This window comes from Sinohyriopsis cumingii, chromosome 11 (genome assembly GCF_028554795.1).
Source record: "Sinohyriopsis cumingii isolate HCF-2022 chromosome 11, ASM2855479v2, whole genome shotgun sequence".
Lineage (NCBI taxonomy): Eukaryota > Metazoa > Mollusca > Bivalvia > Unionida > Unionidae > Sinohyriopsis > Sinohyriopsis cumingii.
This window is the reverse complement of record NC_142971.1, coordinates 47,602,445-47,626,185: the sequence shown is the minus strand read 5'-3', so window position 1 is coordinate 47,626,185 and position 23,741 is coordinate 47,602,445. Positions and strand designations below refer to the sequence as shown.

General features: G+C 36.2%; 1 protein-coding gene across 2 annotated transcripts in view; it reads right to left on the bottom strand.

The window, feature by feature from the left end:
• Positions 1 to 22,576, bottom strand: part of LOC149788405 (uncharacterized) — a 33,451-nt gene extending 10,875 nt beyond the window's left edge. The window contains exon 1 of one of the 2 annotated variants that reach the window (XM_089974366.1): positions 22,077 to 22,576. In XM_089974366.1, coding sequence (XP_089830492.1) covers positions 22,077 to 22,332 — 256 coding nt within the window. In that variant the 5' untranslated portion in view covers positions 22,333 to 22,576. The remainder of the gene's footprint in view (positions 1 to 22,076) is intronic. The other variant, XM_089974365.1, reaches the window with a different exon arrangement.
• Between the last annotated feature and the right edge of the window lie 1,165 nt (positions 22,577 to 23,741).

The window sequence follows — 23,741 nt, the reverse complement described above, 5'->3', positions numbered from 1 at the left end:
AAAATATTCCTGCAAGGTTTGTTAGATTTAACTTTGAGGAACTGTGATATTTATTGAATATGTCTTGAGAAAAAGCCTGAGTTTTTAACCAAAAGCTTGTATGATATGAATGTGTGAAAATTCAAACTGATATTTGTTCTTAAGAATGGCACTGGCAAAATTCATACAACTGGCTATACAACTTTGCATTAGTACGGAATCTAGGGGAGTCTTGACTTTGTGGCTCTCTGCATTTAGATCATTTAGCACTATATATCATATTTCCATTTTCTCGTAGGTATTTCATATAGTTTTTAACTTAGCCAAGTATTTTAAATTGTTATGTAAATTATACCATGCATACTATGAATGTTACATATCACAATCTACAGCGAAGTCTAGATAAATCTTAGATAAGATTCGGATTTATCTGGGAGGAAAGACGACAAGTGTAACTTTATTGCCTGTTGAAAGTGCGTCGGATAAACGTGTGATACAGCGAAAGGAAGCTTACAAGGTGTTTAACGTCTTCCCGATCGCATCGTCGATTATTTACATATACGAATCGATCAAGATAATTTTGAAACAAAAAGCATGAGATGAGTGCGTGCCTTATTATAAATTGAGGTATTACCCATTTTCGTTTGTACTATCATTGGCTTCATTTCCGTACCTTACGTGGAAGTAAGAAGATAAAGCAGATAGTGCAACGATAATGATGATTATAATATATTGTGCTTAATTTGTATCCATCAATGTAAGTTAAAGCTTCAGCTAATGGTCATTTGTTAACAAATGTTTAGATAGAGAACTCTTGTCAATGGTTGTGGGTTGTTCTTTAAGATAATATTTGTTAACATGTTGACATGACCTTTTCACCTTTGAAAGTTTCGGAAGCGAACTTGTGACCAATATCCTGATCATTTTATGTTGCCATACGTTTTTATAAAAGGTTATGACAAACATAATTATTAATTCCGATTTTATACCAGTCTAGTGCAATTACTTTTAATGTGTTCAGAGATAATTTGAGAGGAATCGCGTATTTACAGTATTCAATAGAATTGCAGAGTGCTCACTGACTGTTTGGACAAAAACACTATTTTGGAATTAATGTGATTTCATTCGAAGACATTTTTGGATTATATAATTGTAATAAAAGACTGTTAGCACGTCATATTATTCAAGACTATTGGCACATCAACACATTCAAGAGTGGAATTCATTCTGAACAATTTATACTTTAGGTCTTGTTCTAGAACTTTAAGGATTATTTTGGGATTTAAATAAAATTAATGTTGTTGTTGTTGTAGGCGGCCAGTATTGATGGTGGAGGAAGAACCCGGGAAAACTACGGAAAGAACTACCGATCCACGAGAAGCTACTGGCAAGCTTTCTCACATACCCACATTATCCGAATCCGAGAATCGAACCCACGCAGACAGAGGTGAGATGGCAGTGATCCGTAACGGTGAGTGCTTTAGACCACTCGGCCACTCGGGGCCCCAATACAATTACTGTACATTCCTTTTAAACTGCCACTCTGCGACTTAGATAAAAACCTTTATTTTTTATTTTAATAAACTTGTTGGTTTCGTTTGTTTCTGTTATTTAGTTTAAGAAAACACAGTCATAACAGTTAAGAGTATGAAAAAATATAATAATGAGGCATGGTCAATGGACATAATGTGCATGCTATAATAGACCAATTTGCCATTCCAGCTTCCAGACACAAAATGCTGGAATAATATAAAATATAGAAGCAATTCAATTTTTGTAGTTTGAATTTATAGTTTTATTTTATAAAATAATTTACACATTCTAGACAACAAAATAAGTGAGAGATTTCTGGGTCTACAATGAAGAGTGAATTTAAGATTCGTTGTTGTTGTTGCGGGTTTTCGCCATCTTCAGCTCAGAATGGGCTGGCTATACAAGGCGGCCAGTATAACTTGTTCTGGAACACCGGAAAAACCCCGGTATGAACTACCGACCCAAACATATCCATATTAGCATGAGTCTCGAACCCAGGCAGAGAGAGGTAAGATGGCAGTGAAGGCAAACATTTTAAACCACACGGCCACCCGGTGCCCATCAAAAAGTTTTTAGTACAAAATTTCTTCTAGCTGTACCGGTCACAGGCCTCCTATATACGTTTGGCGTAATTATCTTATCGCTACTCCTTGCAAGTTAATGGGTTCAAAGAAATCGAACTTTACATGCAATAAGGTCATATTGGATCTAATAAAACTGGTACCTTTGATTGTCTCTGACAATCTCGAACATCTTGGTATCTCTACTCGTCTTAAACAGACAGACATACAGCCATAGGATTTTCACCACAAACGTACAATATGTAGTTGTTTTGATCGTGACATACAGCCATAGGATTTTCACCACAAACGTACAATATGTAATTGTTTTGGTCGTGACTGAAAATAACTTACCGTTGGTTTCCACGTGAAATTCGTGTCTCAAGGTTTCAGGTATAGTCATTATTAGTCATCATCAGGCAGTGTAAGCTCTCTCATTAACCACTAATTTTGATGCCACCTCAACCCACCCACCCACACACTACTCCCTACAATTTTCCTGACTATAAATTCCTAGATTTGTTTTGAAAAAAGTATCTACACAATTGAACATTCATTCATTATACATGATTTTCCTTGCTTTCATGTATAAATAGAATAGTTGTCAGTTGGATTACCTTACATCAGGCCTTTTAGTTTTAAATATACAGCGAAAACTTCATTCAAACTAGAGGTATTGCAGGCATGGCTTTTATTTCAAAACTTGCATTAATATAAGATAGATTTTTTTATGTAACAAAATTAAACTGACAAAGCATGCCTGTAGATAGAATATTAATTCTGCGATATAAGAAGCATCCACTCTCAGTAAGTTCAAAACTTCACAAAAATATTCACAGAACTAAAGTTCAATAAAAATGCTGCATCGTATATTTCACTATATTGCTGAAGAATTGCGTCATGCCAGTCACAATTTGAAAAGGAATTTATGGCAAATTATGATTAATTATAATTTAAAGCCATCACACATTTGTATCTATAACAATTTTCTACATAATCAGACAAACTTTAGTCGACCAGTTCTCATCTATTGCTACTTTCAGGTGGGGAAAAAATATTTTTTGGAGCTATTGGAGATCGTAAGAAAAAGATCTGCTATTTATAAGTTTGAAAAATAAAACACTAAAACTGCAAAAGATATATCTGATTAAAGCCATGTTGTTTTTTTTAAGAATTCGCTCTTCGTTATCTGAGTAAATATGATATATATATATATAAGCCTTACTCGTCAAAGAAATTATATGAGAAATGCATAACTTTTGACAGTTATGACTGTGATAAATCAAGACATATTCCAGACACCCCGTACGAACTTTGAGGTAAGTCAGTCTTGTTCAGCTTCGATTAACATCAGTATCGGAACCTGTGTGCCTGTATCCTTGTTTGCTATAGATCTATATGACTGTTTCCAGTCTTAATTACAATTCGTAGGGAAAGGAATGACGAAAGGTCGCATAAAAGTCACCGAAATTAGACAATATCGCCGCACAGATTACCGGACGTCGCACAGATCAACTGAGCAAATGACAGGCACAGAAGTTCAGAAGCTGTGATGAATTGCTGTAGCTACAAGAAGTTATATATATATATATATATATATATATATATATATATATATATATATATATATATATATATATATATATATATATATATATATCCAGATAAATTCTCTGTCCATGCAATATCTTGTATTTCCTAACTGTAAAATGCAATGATGGGCAATGCTCGAAAGGGTATCGACCCTACAAAAGCGCTGATACTGTAATGACTGGCAAATTATTCATTTAATTTTTTTCCACTGGCACTGCCATCACCTGTCAGAGTCTTACCAACTTTATTATAATAAACACAACAGTAAATATATAAAACGCCAAACCTGATATTATTAACTAACATATACAGTGTACGTTTAATTCAGCACATTGTTCACCTTTGATGTGGTCACATAAATTGTGCAATTATGAACTCGGATCTTTGCAACAGCTGTAGAATTACTATGTATACATGTAAACTATAATATTATTAGGTACACTTATTTATAAGCATTATTGATAAAAGTATTATATTAAGGAAATGACACAGTAAGTAACGGGGACAAAAGTGTCATACAGATACCCCAAAGTTAAACAAACCATCAAGTTAGAGAAGAAATTCGTACTTAATGTTTCAACCAATATGTGTAGCAGTGATCAATTCTAACAATGCAGGTAAATGAGAAAACAAGTCATTCAAAATTTCTGACAAGAATAGTCTGAGAAATTATTTCTTAATATGAAGTTTCTGATCTCGTTCTCGAAATCCAAAGACAATAAGAAAAACACACTTTAAACGTATTTTTGGGTATTAGTTATATAATAACTGTTGAACACTATTGGCAGTACTTATGTCAGATCTAACCTCGCACCGTGTTTCAGTGTATAACCCTAACCTTCAACCTAGAGTCTGAATCTATTGTTATGAATTATCGTAAAATATTACACAATATGCTTAAACGCCTATTCCTACCAAGTTTTGTACCTCGTGTATGGCCCCCACCCCCTCGTGTATGGCCCCCACCCCCCCATTATGTATCTGGACTATATACGTCTAACCATTCAGTGGGGATAATACTCTTATCAATAATGCTTATAAATAAGTGTACCTAACAATGGTAACAATGGTAACACTATATCTTTCCTGAAAGTTCACTTAGTGATTCATATGGTACAGTACTTTTCACAAAACGTAGCTGTTAAACCGCCCGCAATCTGTCTTCGTTAGAAACTTATATATGTAGCTCATTTTGTAAATATCATAAAATTCAGAAACATAAATGTACCATGGTTGATCATTGTAACTAAAAATACGTTTTCATGTTATAGAGCAGAGGCAACAAAGAGTATAATAATACAGACATATTACATAGAACTAGCAGAAAGTATTCTAACTGTTGTACTTAACACACCTGGTGATGATATATAAATTTATAAAATGTTGTACTTAACACACCTGGTGATGATATATAAATTTATAAAATGTTGTACTTAACACATCTGGTGATGATATATAAAGTTATAAAATGTTGTACTTAACACACCTGGTGATGATATATAAATTTATAAAATGTTGTACTTTACACACCTGATGATGATATATAAATTTATAAACTGTTGTACTTAACACACCTGGTGATGATATATAAATTTATAAAATGTTGTACTTAACACACCTGGTGATAATATATAAATTTATAAAGTTTCATCCGAAAAGTTTGACGGAAGACTTAATGGTCAGTGACCTTGATAGGACCATGAATGCGGCACGTGTCACACCTCATAGTAATGACGTAAAAGTACACGAACATTTATTTATTTATCTCATGAGGCTTTATAATTTCAAATGAAACGTTGAAGGAAACAATAAAACATTTTTATTTTATTTTGACGTTGTGTGTGTCACAACTTCTAGTAATTATTATAATTAATATATGTTTCACGAAACTGTAATGGTTGTAAAAATGTTCAAAAAAATATACACCGAAAATGAAATTGTAAAGGATAAATGGATGGGCTGTAACGCGAATGCAAAGTTCCTTTAGAATAATGACTTATATGGGAACATGCTTTAATATAATACAAAAGAAATAAGAAACCATCACTAGCTCAGTGTTTAGTTGGAATAACAGTGAAGTCAGAACTCTATTAGTCTATATATGCTAAGAAGTCGATTGAATAGTAAGAAATTGTTGTTTAGTACGTCGCAGAATACATTCTCAAGTTTTGATTGGCTGACTACATGGATCTGTCTTAGGACAGTATACATTTCCGTCATTACAACGGGATTAATGACCTCGGAAGTTATACCTGTTCGACGGGCACTACTGACGTTGAATGATGTCCTATGACCTCATGGGTACACTAAATCTAGTACTGCGTTCTCCTTTGGGAACATTACTGTGCTCTCTGGTGGAGACCGCTCCGGTGGCCTAAGATGACAGAGCGTCAGTTTCGGATGCGGTGAGTCGCGGGTTCGAACCCCGGCATAGTCAGACCAAACACTTATAAAAATGGCACAAAGCAGCTGCCTCGCTACGCGCTTAGGATTAAGAGGTTAGCGTTAGGACTTGTCGGCCTGGTTTCAGGATAATGTGAATGGGTGCGACATTATACTATATGTCTGTGGTACGATGTCTCAGTGCTAGACATGACGATAAACTATCACACTGCATATATCGTAGCCATATGACCGAAATATTGTTAAAGTTACGTTCAAAATCCAAATCACACACACACACACACACACACACACACACACTGGTGGAGTGTATTGCCCTAGCCGACATCCCACTAAACAATATTATAGGATGAAAGTTACCTCGGGCAAATCCGACAGGACCGAAATTGGTCAAGCGTTGGAGGTCTGGTCCAATATTTTAAAAGGGCCTCGAAAGGGCAGCAAAACAAACATATGTGTGTCTGTATACTCAAAGTGTGCATAATACCCAATAAACATGAGCAAGAATAAAACGATGATCACATTTTGAAAGAGAAATAATTTTTGTTAGCCGGGCGGGTAGCTGAAAACCCTTATTCGATAGAGTAACAACATTATAACAAACCTACGGTATGTGCATTTTGCATTTATGTTTCTGTTTATAGTTTTGTTAGGTTTTAGTGTAATTAGCCAGTTCCTAAGAGCAATCGTCATAACGTACATTATTCATAACAGTTTATGGTAGCACGGACTAGTTCGTAAAATGGCACCTTCCTAAGTTATTCAGATAAGGGATTCTCGTGCTATTTTCACGTAAAGTTGTTTAGTACTTTGAGATATTAAGAATTATGAGTATTAGGTGTTTGATTATTGTTTACTAGTGCGTGGCATGAAATACGGATCTTCGGCTTAGAAAAGCATGGATATAGCATAAAAATGTGAAGACAATAAACCATGCAAGCATCCCGATCATTAACTTATGAAGAACTTAACGAATTGAAATCACGGGTAGTATGACGCGTAACAGCACAAAATCAAAGTCAAATTTTATTTTTGCCATTTTATAACACAGCGATTGAATTATAGTCCGATCTAACTTAGAAGTTTGCATATACATGATAAAATGCCGCCTCTGAAGGACCTGATGGATTTCCAGAAAGCTAATGGAACTAACATAGGTCGAGTTTGATTGTCTCCTACTAAATTTTGCGTGACTTATTGGTGCTGTTAAACAGAAGTTTGCATGATGACTATAGCTTCTTCTCGATAACGTTGAAGGTACTAAACGCAAATAACTCAAATTTAACACGAGCCTTAAAAAGACGTAGAGCAAGTTTGATTTTTATTTTCTTTTCCGTAGAATTAGGTTATATATAGTTTCACTTACACGTCTGTCCCTTGCATCTTGAGTCGATTTTTTTTCTCCATCATAATTGTATGCAGGGGTGGCGGTCTTTTCCAGTGGACATATTTATATTTCTGAAGAATGATCGAAACGGTGTCGAAAATATGTGTGCATTTCTGCCGGAGGGATCCAGTTGGCTGGTTTTAACGGAATTTTCAAAGGGCTTTTGATTATGTCATGCCAGAAATTGGATTCAGGTACCTTTCCTAAAGGACACACCATAACAGTTCATCCGGGCTAGCATGGCTGGGTTCTGAACCCACGACACATGGACAATGAGTCAGACGCTTTAATATAATGAGTGACCGCAGTTTGTCAGTTATATAGCATATGTATACATCATCCCCCGTTTAATAGACAGCTGTCATTATTAACATGGCACGATAGATGGAAATGACACGTTACCACCTCAACTAGGTTATGTCCTATGCTACACACTCTCATTCTCTCTCTCTCTCTCTCTCTCTCGATAATGTTTTGAAAGATGTTATGACCTAACCAAATAGACAATAGAAACTTGAACGAAAGGCTTGGATAGATACGACTTATCAACAATAGGATGCAAGAAATGTTCAAGATGACTATCATTTACATATACATATATTTACTCCAGCTATCGCAAATTAGAAGAATGTATAACTAAAAAAATTATCTTCAGCAGGGCCGGTTAACTCTATTAACACGAAATTGTGTGTGATACTTTTTTTCTATATCTACTTCATAACATCCAAATTTCTTACTGCTTCTAACCAATGCAAACATCGGGTTGGAGTTGGTGTATGTTAATAGAACTATGACGGTCCGTAAAGCTGACTTGTATCCTATTCGTACCCACATGAAATGGAACAAAGTTATTTCATCCTCATTTACAAATAGATGGATGTCAGCTTACATTAAGGAAATAATTAATGCCTTCTACAGACAGGAGAGAAATAATTAATGCCTTATGCAGACTGGAGAGGAATAATTAATAAATAAAATTGGTTATGGCACCTTAAGCTCGAAACACATATTTGTCACTAAACCGAAGAGAACAATCAAATAAAACCGAAGACAAAGTGGTTCTATAGTGAATATAGAGCAAGTTTTATCTTGTACATGACAATGCATTGATCAATAAGGTAATGCATTTTGTATTACTAAAAATATGAACAATTTCTCCCCTCTGCCCCCCCCCCCCCCAGCAAAAATACGCAATGCAGACATTACCGTATATAGTGGCGTTTAACTGCAAGCTGCACAGACCCAGATCTGCCGTTGCATAATGAGCTGGTAGATCTGGGTCTGTGCAGTTTATTAGAAGTAATCCTAGAACAAACAACAAAGATTATCATGCGCAGTATCTTTGTTGTTTGCAGTTTGACTCGACTGATAAGCAAGTAAATACGGAACTTTCGGAATTTATTAAACAATTTTGGGGGTAAATAACAAAATACACTTATGTTTATTATTTAAGCATATATACTATACTCTTATTTCAAAATTTCAGTGCGCCTTGCTGAAAACATCGATTCAATTCACATGATCAAACGAGGCTGCCCATTTAAGGCAAACAACGAACATAGTTAATTGTGTAACAAAAAATACACCTATAGCACCAGTCAGCTTAGTGTGACATTAGATCAGATTGTCCGTCAATCATAATACCTTATATAGCAATAGTATCGGTTAACGGCCTATAGCGATAACTAGAGATATTATTGGTTAATGGCCCGTAGCGATATCTAGCGATAGTATTGGTTAATGGCCCATGACGATATCTAACGATATTATTGGTTAATGGCCCATAGGTATCGCCTTGCGTAGGACTTTGACATTCGGCTAATTCACAATCAGGTTATACGCTCCCATGTACTCTTACAGGGTAATGACAAGTCATTCATTTATATAGTACTGGGTTGTCGTATTTCTAAGAAATATATAGTTCCATGCATTCGTATATGTATGTATGTATGTATGTATGTATGCTTGCATTTATGTATGCAAATGTATCTGTGTGTGTGTGTATGTGTGTGTGTGTGTGTGTGTGTGTGTGTGTGTGTGTACAATTTACAGAATTATAATGTTCTGGAAGTGAACTTGTTTTATTTAAACTTACCAACATCATGGGCTCTCTTTTGTGCCTATGGTCAAGTAATATTAGCATATATAGGATGAGGTAAAGAATTATTCATTCCTTTACTAAAGTTCAATCTGTGGAAACATTTGCTATTTTGATCAGATATAACTTGAGATGACTCATTTATTTAAATTATTCGTTGTAATCACAAAGTGTTCGTTTACCTTTTGGACTACAACACTACTTTGTAATTATTGTGAATTCATTAAAATATATCTATATTATATCATTGTGATACATCAATATTATTGGTACATCAGCATGTTCTGGACAATATATATATATATATATATATATATATATATATATATATATATATATATATATATATATATATATATATATATATGACATTCAATATTGGAATTAATTCAGAAGATTCCAATGTTAACGCCAGTTTTGAGCATCAGATAGGCAACAGATGGCGGCAAGTATATTTCGTTGAGGAAGAACCAGGGAAAATATCGTGAGAAAACACCAACGAATGAGAAGCTACTGGCAATCTTTCCCACGTACCCAGATTTTTGGGCGAACATTGCAGTAAAAAACCTGACTTTATCCCCCCAACATTGCATTAGTTGGTTACCATGTAAATGGACAACCTGATTCCTAATTTATATTGATCGTTATTAATTTTTCATGAATGCAAAACTTTCTGGGAAGAGTGACCTATGCAAATAGACTTGAAAGCACTGAAATAACAAGACAGCCTGAAGAAATGTAATAAAAAGATGTCATTATTTCCAACAAGCAGACGACAAAGCGTCCAAGTTGTGATAAGTGTGATAATGTGATGGAGATTCGATATACTTAGTGTCTATCCTTATTGTTGCAGGATCTGAGTAACTTTATCTCTCGACATTTCTAACGGTTCTGTTATATATTATTATTTCTAACAGACCACCTAAATTAACGAGCTTTCTGATTGGTCGATTGGTTAAAATGTCGGATCAAAATTAACGATATATTTTCGGACTGTTTGAGGTAATTGTGCCGCTATAACTCTATCTTTTTTATGCAGTAACATGAAGAACCGTTCTTTATGCTTTATGTTGATATTTTCCACAGCATTGTTAAAGGGTGTGTTAGAAATTGAGAGGCAGCTAACGGAGATCATATGTATATTTAGTGTGTGTGCCGTGTTTGTGAAACATAAAACCCGTATTTTTCTTATCTATCGTTAAACAAGTTACACGGATCCATGCTGTCAAGCATTTTCCTAATAATGTCATTTGCATTTAGTATGTATATCTTTTTTAAAAATAAACTTGTATTTGCAGATTGCTCTGAGTACGATATTAGAACTAGTAACAACATGTTTCGATGATCTATGTATCTATGATCAACACGTACGCCAAGTTGGCATATATGACTGGTGTTATGTTTATTTAATTTATATTGTGTGATTAACTTTTTGCCATGTTTGTAATTTATGAGAAAAAAATGTTAACATAACTAGTTTTGTCAATGATTGAAAGTTGTAAACAAAGTTGTTTACGTAGAAAGAGTTTGAGGCCAGTATTTTGTTTTACAATTAGACTAGGTTTGGCCGTTGGAACTCTTCACGTTCTATTACGGTATAGGTCAAGCGAAGATGTGTATAAAATGGGATTTAATAAAATAAAATAATTCATCCCTGGTTTATATCAGTCTGTCAGATATAATTCGAGAGAATTCTTTCTAAATCTAAAATATTCATTGTAATTACTAACTTCCTCATAGACTTTTTTATTTATACACGCATCATTGGGATTATTGAGAACTCATTCAAAGACATTCTGGACTGCATCACTATGTTACATCAGGATAAGCAAGACTCTTGGAATTCATTTGGAACCTGCTATATTTTCGGAACATGTTATATTTTTGGACTTGTAGGATTATTTGGGGTGTAATTCACAATACTGTACGTGCCTTTTGAATTTTCACTTTGTATTGTGGAGAAATAAATTACTTGTTGATTTTACTTAAAAGTGTTGGTTTCACTTATTTCTGTTACACATTTTAAAACCTGGAGGCGTAGCAGATATTTTGGATTTATTGGGGTTCTGAATTTCTAAAACATTTCAGAAATATTAAAACTGTCTTTACGATTTCAATTGACTATTTGTTTCGGAATGTTCATCCTAACTGGTAATGATGTCAATTTCATATATTTGACAAATCTGTTATGAAACCAACATGCCTTCACAATGTAATAAAATGTCGAAACATTTTGTTTCAAATCCGACCCATTGTTTAGCTAGAATGCATGCAAAAACATGAGTTGCTTCCTCTTGCCAGGCATTATGGTCTTTCTGAAGCACGAGTTGCTTGATCTTGCAAGGCATTATGGTCTTTCTGAAGCTAAGCCATCTTCAGAAAGGATCGATGAATATTGAGAGAGAGAGAGAGAGAGAGAGAGAGAGAGAGAGAGAGAGGGAGGGAGAGAGATTAAAACATTCTATTCCTTTTGTTCTTTGTGTGTCCAGAATTAAAAGGCAGCGGTTAATTTTAACTTGACCAATTATATACAGTGCCATAATATGCTTTTTGACAATTACGTAACTGAATAAAGATCTATACAAGCAATGTATTTGGTCTAATGCTGGCACATGCCTTATTAAGGGTACACTCTTCTTTTTGGTCAAATCTTGCATGCAAATAACCACCACTAGTCACCGTTGCCTTGTACGAGGGACACGGTTGCTTCCACCTACCTAGCACATTATGACTTGGTTATATCCTATAAACGTCCGTACCTGCACAGAGGGTTAAGCCAGCCTCAGCAACATTTCTTACATCTATTTTATTTGGCCCGACGAGAGAGAGAGAGAGAGAGAGAGAGAGAGAGAGAGAGAGAGAGAGAGAGATTTGGTGTAGAAGGGGTGTAGGTGAAGAGAGCTGAACGGGAAATGCAGTATAGATTACAAGAATTAGCTGAAATAATTGCTGAAAGCTTGAAATTGCCAAGATAGGATTTGACTTTGTGGTTACAAAGTTTACTTATTGCAAAGCTTGTGTAGTCTACATTTCATTGTCAGTACAAGAGTGCTGATTATGATGTAGTTAAGAAATATCTTGATGGGGTATGAGTTTGTTCCTGAGGCATGTCGACAAATGTTTAGAATTTGTAAACATGAAACTAGACAAACACTTTGAATTAGCAATGAAATAAAACGAATTAATCGATAGATGGTGCTCAGCCAGAATGGTTGATAACGATTACGATAACCTCATAAAGCTCGTATTAATTGACGAGTTCATTAAATTCATCCTTAGTGACGTCAAGGCCTATCTTAATGAGCGGAAAGTGGAAACGTTGGAAGATGCTGCTCGTACAGCTGATGATTATTCCTTGACTGCCTTGCATGAGTCGTAACAGTGGTATTTTTTGTAGGATAGTTTCAAAAAGTATTATATCAGTAACTCAGAACAAGTGAAAGGATTTTACTTTCAGTCAACTATACATAGATTTGAGTTTGTATAAAAGAAAAACAAACACAAACATTTTTCTCCTCCGATAAAGGTCAATTTAGGCAGCAACAAAGTTGTATTTGAGCTTGGGGACGTTAAAGGTGGTTTTAATGTTGCAAATTGTGTTTGCCAACGAATCGTTAGCACTTCCATTACTGTTGGATATTTGTGACGGTAAAACGATCATTCGTGTGTTCAAATGGCCCAATTCAAGACTGTATATCCCCATTCTAAACTCTTACGACACGCAGGAAAGAGGAATGTGTATATTGTACATTCCTGCGCAACAGACTGTAGACTGGCAAAGACAGATATAAGTAGATGAATTGATAGACTAACAAGTAATTATATAAACGCAGCCGGAGTAATAATTGATAGATACAGATAGGTATGTACGGTTCGTACATGAATTAGCAAACACAGAATGAGAGAAAGATATATAATGGTCCTCGCCTGCACCGCTGATGGAGATTTATTTGGAACTATTATCGCTGTTGCATTCATGTGATAGTAGCAATTCTTTTCCACATTTACTGTCATATACCAAGACCAGGGTCTGGGGTTATTATCTGTATAACTCTTCTAATAATAAAGAGTCTGCATAGTAAACAATGTACGCTTCAATGGGTTCCACGAAGCATCCATCGGGAGGTGCGTAACCCCTAAAAGTCCCAAGGACAAAAGCAAAATGATAACAACAACAAACAGATCAAAGCATGTTTTATCTGAACGTCTGCCTGCTATAAGTTGTGTGTTTGTGTACGTCAGATCATATATGATTCCGAACTCAGTTGGAATGTCCTAGCTCCAGTGCTAATATGATCTTGTACCAATAAAATGGACATAAAGTTCCCCTTTGCTCGTTGCGCATGACTCAAGCCGTCGACATACCCCTCCAACATGCTGTTATAAACGTTTGGTAGATAATATGATCTCCAGCAACATTAATGCAAACACCGAACATATTGACATGAAGTCATATGAGAAATTATAATGCAATTGACAAATATTGAATTAATTTTGAGCAAACAAAAGTCACGATACAAAGAACTATGGGAAAAAGCATCATTTGTCCAGTAGCTGCTACTACTATCTGAATCAGTTGTCACGTGTTTTATTTCCATGTAAAAATAAAATTTAAGTTCTAATAGACATTTATTTGCCACGGGTTTTCATCACTAATTAAACAATTGTATTTGCATGACATGACAGTTACCAACACCTTCCTGTGATGTATGAAACTGGACATAAGTGATGAGTTTGGTTTTGTCAACACATCAGTCACCTTGTTATTGTGCTACACTGGACAACAAATTTTTACAAAAGTCATGTTACTGAAATAAAATTAGTCAATTCTTATCAATTTTTATGTGCTGAACACGAATATGACAGTCAAATTGCAAAATTGGCTCTAGTTTTTTTGTAATCTGCAAGAAATTAATGTTTACATAACGAAATGCATTCCAATAGTAAAAGGTCAACTGTAATAGCCTACCTATAAAAAATCAAGTCATTGACTACATCTTAGATTTCTTCGCCTGTCTCTTGTACAGCTGTTCGGGAGCATCTCTGAGGAGTGTCCAGCAGTAGTCAGCCAGCATTGTAGTGGACCATTTTCCCTGGTATCTTTGTTCCATTGTTGCGATATCTTGATGAAAACGTTCGCCGTGTTCATCACTAACAATACCACAGTTGCTAGGAAAGAAATCCAAATGGGAATGAAGGAAGTGAATCTTTAGAGACATATTGCAGCCAAGTTTCTTATACTTCATCAACATGTCTTCTACTAGTTCCTTATAGTTTTCTGCCCTAACATTTCCGAGGAAGTTTGTAGAAACTAGGCGAAAAGCATTCCATGCTTGTTTCGCGTCACCTTCCAGCAAGTTGTTGAACCGGTCATCTTTGAAAAGCTCTCGAATCTGAGGACCCACAAAAACTCCCTCTTTAATCTTTGCTTCGCTGAGTCGAGGGAATTTTTCATGCAGGTATCGGAATGCTGGCAAAGTCCGGTCAATGGCTTTCACGAAGTTCTTCATCAAACCTAGTTTGATGTGAAGGGGTGGTAGCAAGATTTTCTGAGCCTCAACCAGAGCTGGGTGTTGGATATTCTTCTCTCCAATGGCTACATTCTGCCTGTGAGTCCATTCCTTCCTCATGTAGTGCATTTCCCTTGTTCGGCTATCCCACTCGCATAAGAAACACATGTATTTTGTATATCCTTGCTGCAGTCCCATTAAAAGGGCAACTACCTTCAAATCACCACAGAGGTGCCAGCTGTACTTGTTATACTCAATGGAATTCAGTAGCTGCCTTAAGTTATCGTATGTCTCTTTCATGTGGACAGCATACACTACTGGAATAGATGGAAGAATGTTTCCATTGTGCAAAAGCACAGCCTTGAGACTCAGTTTCGAAGAGTCCACAAATAGTCTCCATTCTTGTGGGTCATGAGTGATTTTTAAAGCATTCATGAGGCCCTCAATATCGGAACAGAATATCAGATTACTTTCCTTTCTGAAGAAAGGCTCCAATTGCTGGTGGCGCTTTCGATATGCAGTAATTGTGACATCTTCTTCTAGAAGATTCCATTGTTGGAGTCTTGATCCTAGCAATTCTGCCTTGTTCTTTAATAAGTCCAAATCACGAATCAGGTCATTTAGTTCTTCCTGTGTTATTCTGTGTGGGGTTGATGATGCACCACAGTGAAAATCTGGATCACTGCATGCTGATGGACCAGGAGAAGAACAGGTCGACTCACCTTTGTCTTCGTCAGATGAATCAAGAGAATATTCTGCTGGAGGTTCTGGAATAGGAAGTCCCTCACCATGTGGAACTGGTCTCAATGCAGACGGAATGTTTGGGTAGACTATTCTGGACTTCTTTCGCTTCGTTATTCCGCCGGAAAGAGGAGGAACCAAGCAGAAGTAACAGTCATTTAGGTGGTTGCTTGGCTCTCTCCACACCATTGGGACTGCAAACGGCATTGATGACCTTTTGCAATTCAACCACTGTGAAAGCTGTGTTGTACATGTATCACAGCATATATGCGGAGCCCAAGGCTTGTCTTGGTCACCAACCTTGCATCCGAAGTAAAGATGATATGCCTTCTTCACTTGAGAATTGATACTTTTCTTCTGGTTGGCAAATGTCACTTCCCCACAAATATAGCAAAAATTGTCCGCGGTATTAACACACTTTCGAGGCATTACTGTTCTTTATTGTACGTAAATGGATAAAATAATAAGTTTTATGTAACAGTAGCTTGAACTGTCTCGCACAACGTCTAAAATATTTTAAATGCTGAACCTATCTGATTGGGCTTTATATAGTACACTGCTTACGTCAGCTTCAGCAGCCGCCTGGCATTAGTATAATAGGCCTACACATGTATAGTACACTGCTGACGTCAACTTACTTCAGCAGCCGCATGGCATTAGTATTGCATTGCATCAGAAAATGATGCAATCAACTGTGGATGATGTGAGCATGATGGTATTATGCAATGTTACATCATTATTCCGGATGTTGCTGCAGTCCTACTGGAGAAATTTACACAGTGAAACATAGAAAATGAGGTATATGAATATCTTCAAAACGAGAGCCAATACAAATTTTTCACGGTTATATTCGTGTTCGGCACACCAAAATACTACAGATTAGGGCCTTTTCAAGTCAGTAATGATTTCACTGTTGACCAGTGCTATTGATTCTCTACTTGAATGTACCAGCACTGAGTAGAAGGATGGAACTGTGTTTCCCAAAAGATCCTAAAATATTGCATTATTGTTCATATCATTAAATCGAATGTCAATCAAGCGTTCTGTGCAACTCGTAGTAAATTCATTTTTAGTAATGTTCCTCCCAGATATTTCCCACATGTTTCCTACATGTACTCTCCTCACTGGACCTTACACAAAACTTTTTATTTAATTTTAAATGCCACACTATACAGATCTCTGTCCCAAATTATTAGAGTCTCTAGGTTATCACCCGTAGACAATTGTTTGAGTATTAGTTCCTTATACCATGATAACATACCCTAGCCGTAAATTATTATTTTTTTTGGCTGCTTTATATTAAAATTATGAACTGTGTTGCAATCCCTGTCTCTTAGAACAAATTAGTTTTGTACACATATCTTATCAGGTATATTTTGGATGGATTATTCAAACTTTCTTTTGGTAACTTTTGTTTCCGTGTCTTTACTTTGCGATTCAGTTCATACAAAATTTTAAGACAACTGAATGGTAACGCTTTTTTGTAAGATTGAATAATGATGAACGTATATGTAATTCCATAATAGGAGTCAACGCCATGCAGATCAGTCTATAAATATGTGGTATTAGCCATCCTTGGGAACTCATTGCACCAAAACATAATCGTTGTCAGCACCAGGATGTGAACCAATTCATTTGTGGGACATTACTGTACTTTGTTTTCTAATTCTTTTATATTGTTTTGTTATCACCTCTCTCTCTCTCTCTCTCTCTCTACATTTTGCTCACCTTTTACAACTTTCGTTTTCAGAAATATTTCCTGGGTTGAGATGAAAATGTCTCCTGGGTTGAGATGAAAATGACTCCTGTTTAGAACAAAATAGGTGGGCTCTCCTCTTAATTCTTGGTAGTTTTTACGTGGTACTGTGTATGTTATGGTTCCGAGTTTTAAAGTGTGACCGCATTATCTGTTTTGTACTGTTATAATTATATTCTGCATTGTTTATACTATTTAGTTTCATCGAGGGGAGGTAATATCAGGTGATGGTGTATCCTGATTGAATTTTGGTTATTCACTTTCAGGCACCTAATTTCATAAATTTATCATGTGATAAACGATGCAATGCAAAATGATCCGCTTACTGTTGCAAAATCTTCTTTACATACGATTAAAGAAAACAAAAACTCCAGTAGAAGAAAATGTTACGCTTTTAAAATATTATCAGCACACAATGCAATGATGAGATTAAGGTGTATGTTACTTTAATACCACTAATTATGTAATGCCCATAGCAGGATAATGTAGCTTTTAACAATTTTAAGTCATATCGCTACGGTGTCTGCAGTGTGGCAGCTTGTAGTAATATCTAGCACTGGGGCATCAAGCCGCAAACATGCAACATTATGTTCTACCCAGTCACAGTATTATATCACAGGCCGAACAGTCCAAACGATAGCCCCTTAAAGCTGGGCGTCTAGCGAGGCAGTTGCTATTACAATTGTTTTAAAAAGTCTTTGGTATTACTCAGCCGTATCCGAGGTGGACGCTCTAACCACTTTCTCCATGCATGAACTGGGGAAACATATCATTCGTATCTATTGTCAACATTACATTATTTGAATATTAGCATTTAGCAGGGGAGCTCGCAAAATTATTTTCAGTGGTGGGTATGATGCAAACATGGTGTGGTCAGCTATGAAGTTCTACGGTCGTAGGTCAAAGCATGTTTAGAGGTTAAATCGGAGTGGTGGTGGGGGAAGGACCAGTGCCCTTCCTCTCTGTCCCTATGTGTGGGCGCCCATGACATTTTGTGTGCTTATAATATGTCACAAAGTAGTAATGTGCATATTTGGCATCTAAGGTTCTCAATCCACAAAATGTAAAATCATTGATGTTCGGTATATGTATCGGACCAATAATTATGCAGAAATTATTTGTATTTTTTAATATATTAGCATTAAGTTTCATGGGGAAATAAATTAGTGGCGTAAAGTACGTGCAGCTGCAGTTCATTTTATAGAAAGCTATATTATCGATCAGTGTTAAATTTATCGAGAGGGTAAACAACTAAATTTTAAAAAAAGAGAAACAGACGTATTCACAAATACACACACACACATGCACGCACGCACGCACGCACGCACACACACACACACACATACATACATACATACATACATACATACATACATACACTTCGTTTGCGATTGCCTTTGTCGATTGTCGTTAAGAAAAATTATGAAACAAACAGTTTTAAAGCAGGACTACTTCAAGGAATTCTTTTTGTTTTCCTTAGCTAAACTCGACTACAATTAATGCTATCTTGTATAAAAGGTGTGTCTCAGCTAGATAGGCATTCTAGTATATGTATTCACATAAGACAATGTTGGCTTTATTTCATCGACAACCGTTCATTTTTTTTATATTTGCGCTCGTCCGGAAACACTAAATACAGCAAAAGCATTACTATGTTTTCCCATTTGTTGAAAAGTTTACATGTCAACGTTGTTAATATCTGTGGGGTTTTTTCCCCTACAATACATTAAGTAGCTAGTTGTCATCCATGTATGTAAGGGTATGAAGTGAATGCAGGTTCAATAGGTTTAATGTATGTATTCTTTCATATGTTTGTTATCTAAGACTTCGCTTGAAATAACATTTTACCTATGGGTATCGGACGTATCTGTCATAGCGCTTGTTGATTTATGGTGTTATTTCTTAACATAATCGCCATCAGTGCTGCAGGTGAGTCAGACCCCCCTCTCAGCACACACACACACACACACACACACATCGAACCATCTCATTGCATGTGATATGACAGCTTCTGGAAAACAGAAAAAGAATTCGCAAAACTGTTTGCACTTTATACTGTGATACCATGATTTAGACTATAGTCGGTGATTACAAGTTTTACCATCCTTTTTTAATAAAACTATTCGAGTTAAGTATCGGTAATTCGAATTAGGTACCGGTAATTCGAGTAATTAGAGTTAGGTATAGGTATTTCGTGTTATGTATCAGTAATTCGCGTTCTCTTTGTCATTTTATATGTCATTAGCTATTGCATGCTTTTGCACTGATCGAGTTCGCACAATTTCGAATACACTTCCTTTATCAAAAATGCACATTTGTTTTGTCTAATTAAGTGTAGCATTGAAATATGAATCATGATATTGTATTTGCAGACAGAGATTATGGCACGATTTGGGAAAGGTGCTATTTTCATGTTAGACTAACGGAAGAACAATCAATCAGAGCCCCCCCCCCCCTTTTCCGGGGCATGGCTTATTATAAACTATTCATTGGTATTAATACACATTCGGTTTGATAATGTATTTATTTCATGAGTTAGTCAGCATATGTAATCTTAACACGAATAGCCTGACAGTCTACTTCGTTTTCATCCATTATAATTCATTGTTTTATATGATATTTGCGCCACCGCCACCACCACTTGGCACCAGGTGGCAGTCTAGTTCGCCTAGCAATTAAACCGACCATGAGCAGGCCTACGGATTGTTTATTCCGATGTCAACACGCTACGGAAGAAAATCCTCAAATACAAGGCTGATATCCCCATTCTACCACGTCATGGAGGAAAGTCTTGAAATACAAGGCTGATATCCCCATTCTAACACGTAATGGAGGAAAGTCTTGAAATACAAGGTTAATATCCACATTCTAACACATAATGGATGAAAGTCTTGAAATACATGCCTGATATCTCCATTTTAACAAGTCATGGATGAAAGTCTTGAAATACAAGGTTAATATCCCCATTATAACATGCAATGGAGGAAGGTCTTGAAATACAAGGCTGATATTCCCATTCTAACACTTGATGAGGGAAAGTCTTGAAATACAAGGCTGATATTCCCATTCTAACACGTAATGGAGGAAAGTCTTGAAATACAAGGTTAATATCCACATTCTAACACATAATGGATGAAAGTCTTGAAATACAAGGCTGATATCCCCATTCTAACAGGTAATGGAGGAAAGTCTTGAAATACAAGGTTAATATCCCCATTATAACATGCAATGGAGGAAGGTCTTGAAATACAAGGCTGATATTCCCATTCTAACACTTGATGAGGGAAAGTCTTGAAATACAAGGCTGATATCCCCATTCTAACACGTAATGGAGGAAAGTTTTGAAATACAAGGCTGATATCCCCATTCTAACACGTAATGGAGGAAAGTCTTGAAATACAAGGCTGATGTCCCCATTCTAACACGTAATGGAGGAAAGTCTTGAAATACAAGGTTAATATCCCCATTATAACATGTAATGGAGGAAAGTCTTGAAATACAAGGCTGATATTCCCAATCTAACACATCTTGGATGAAAGTCTTGAAATATAAGACTGATATTCCCATTCTAACACTTTATGAGGGAAAGTCTTGAAATACAAGGCTGATATCTCCCATTCTAACAGGTGATGGAGGAAAATCTTGAAATACAAGTGTGTTATCCCCATTTTAGCACGCAATGGAGGTAAGACTTGAAATACAAGTCTGTTATCCCCATTTTAGCACGCAATGGAGGTAAGACTTCAAATACAAGTGTGTTTTCCCCATTTTAGCACGCAGTGGAGGTAAGACTTGAAATACAAGTCTGTTATCCCCATTTTAGCACGCAGTGGAGGTAAGACTTGAAATACAAGTGTGTTTTCCCCATTTTAGCACGCAGTGGAGGTAAGACTTGAAATACAAGTGTGTTTTCCCCATTTTAGCACGCAATGGAGGTAAGACTTCAAATACAAGTGTGTTTTCCCCATTTTAGCACGCAATGGACTTAAGACTTCAATACAAGTCTGTTATCCACGCTTTAGCACGCCATGGAGGTATGACTTCAAATGCTAGGCTCTTATTCCCATGCTATTTCATCATGGAATGAAAATCCTTAAATAAAAGGTTGATATCCCCTTCTTAATACGAAGGGAAATCCTCAAATATACTCCATTCATCCCCATACTAACAAGCTATGCAGGACAATCCTTAAACACATAAATGTTAGCCTCCCCCTTCCTAAAACGTAATGGTGGAAATTGCTAAAATGCAAGGCTGATATTCTTTACATGGAGGACATTCCTCAAATACAAGACTGTTTACCCTCATATGTAGACAAAAAAGACACAAGGAGATATCAGAACAGAACGACGAACAAGTAAATACAAAAAGCAGCAGAAGAATCATACTTGGCAGATCCAGTTATGCATATGTAGTTATTATATGGTTATTGCATGAATTCTCAAAACAAGAGAGAGAGAGAGAGAGAGAGAGAGAGAGAGAGAGAGGGAAAGGGAGAGAGAGAGAATTTACTCACCTGCACCTATGACGGTGATATTTCTAGCAATATTTGCACCCTTATATTGGCATGATATTTGTAACTGTGCTCCATAGGTAGTGTCATATACTAGTACAGGGTCTGGCGTTATTATTTTCGTAACTTTTCCAATAACAACATACTCTGCATTGAAAACAATTTCTGCTTCAGTGGGTTCCACGAAACCTCCAACGGGAGGTGAGCATCCCCTAACAGCCCCTAGGACAACAAAAACCAAAGCACAAAAGCAAAGCATGTTCTCCTTTTCTCTAAATCTTTGCCTATTACAGACTGCGTGTTTCTTGGCCAGATCACATATGCTTCCCAAGGCACTTGGAATGTCCAACCTTCAATGATGTAGGCGTCTACTATTTGATCAAAACCCTACCTAAGTTGTCCGTAAAGTAATCTTGCACCTACAAAACGGACACGAAAGATAAATTTCCCCTTTATACAAGTGACTCAAGTCGTCAACCTCTCCTACATGTTTTTGTGAAAGTGTGGTTGTTTATATATCCTCTGGCAACATTAATGCAAATACCGTACATACACCAAAGAGCATATTTACGTAGCAGATATGACGCACAATAGGTTCTTGTCTTTTATTGTACACCTCACAAAGTGCTACCATTCATAATTAGTTTTCATTTATATACTGTGACTATTATAATTACATATTGCAGGTTCGAAATATAATTTGTATATGTGTGCTATACTGAATGCCAGGAATCCACCATACTGGTGTTGTCGCTTGATTCCTATAAATATTGGATAGTCCAATGTGGTTTCATTTACAGTGTATAATTGTTTTGTTATTTTCAATGGTATAGTGTATTTTGGATCTACTGACATAGCATCTAAATCTTCGCATCACTATTGGCAGAACTAACCTTCTGTATCCGCATGTATGAACCCTTATAAAACACAACGGAATAGATTATATAAACTTTAACTTGGCAAATAATGGCCAATCTTTAAAATATAAAGACCTTATTAATAATTTTAGACTGATTCGTTGATTATAGTTTTATATTGAACTTGTCCACGTTGTGCTGAAGAACCTGTATTAGACTCAGTGCCGTCAACAGCTCGTCCGATGCAGGTGTTTCAACTCACCCTTGACTCGTACAATTCATAATGCTCAGATACCTGTATTATTGTCTCGGGAACCGATAGCTTACTTAGGAAGATTCGAATCCTGTCTGGTCGCATTTTATTCCCTCCCTCATGGATATAGAGAGATATCTATATTTCAATATTCAAAAAGGTTTCATGATGAATAAAAACACAATAAAATTGTCTAGAATGGGAAAACTAATAACGCTTATAGAATGCAGATAACACAATAAGTAAAAGAAGGACTATATTTAGACTACGCAGCCTCATAACGATCACAAAGTAACAGATATCTTTGTGAACTCATACTTGTTTATGTATGTGCAAAAACATCTTCGCCAATCGTCGATCCGCATTGTGACCGTGTCAGCTCTTGTCATCTTTAGTTAGCGGAAACAGTGTCTTATTATCAATGGTGTGTTGTATTTTCTACAAAATTCCACCTTGAAAACTACTTCCATAGAGTGTAGCAACTTAGCCCTTCTCTCAAGCCAACAAGCTCCTGCCAATAGAACGCGAAACCATTTAATCCATGACAGAGTTCATTAT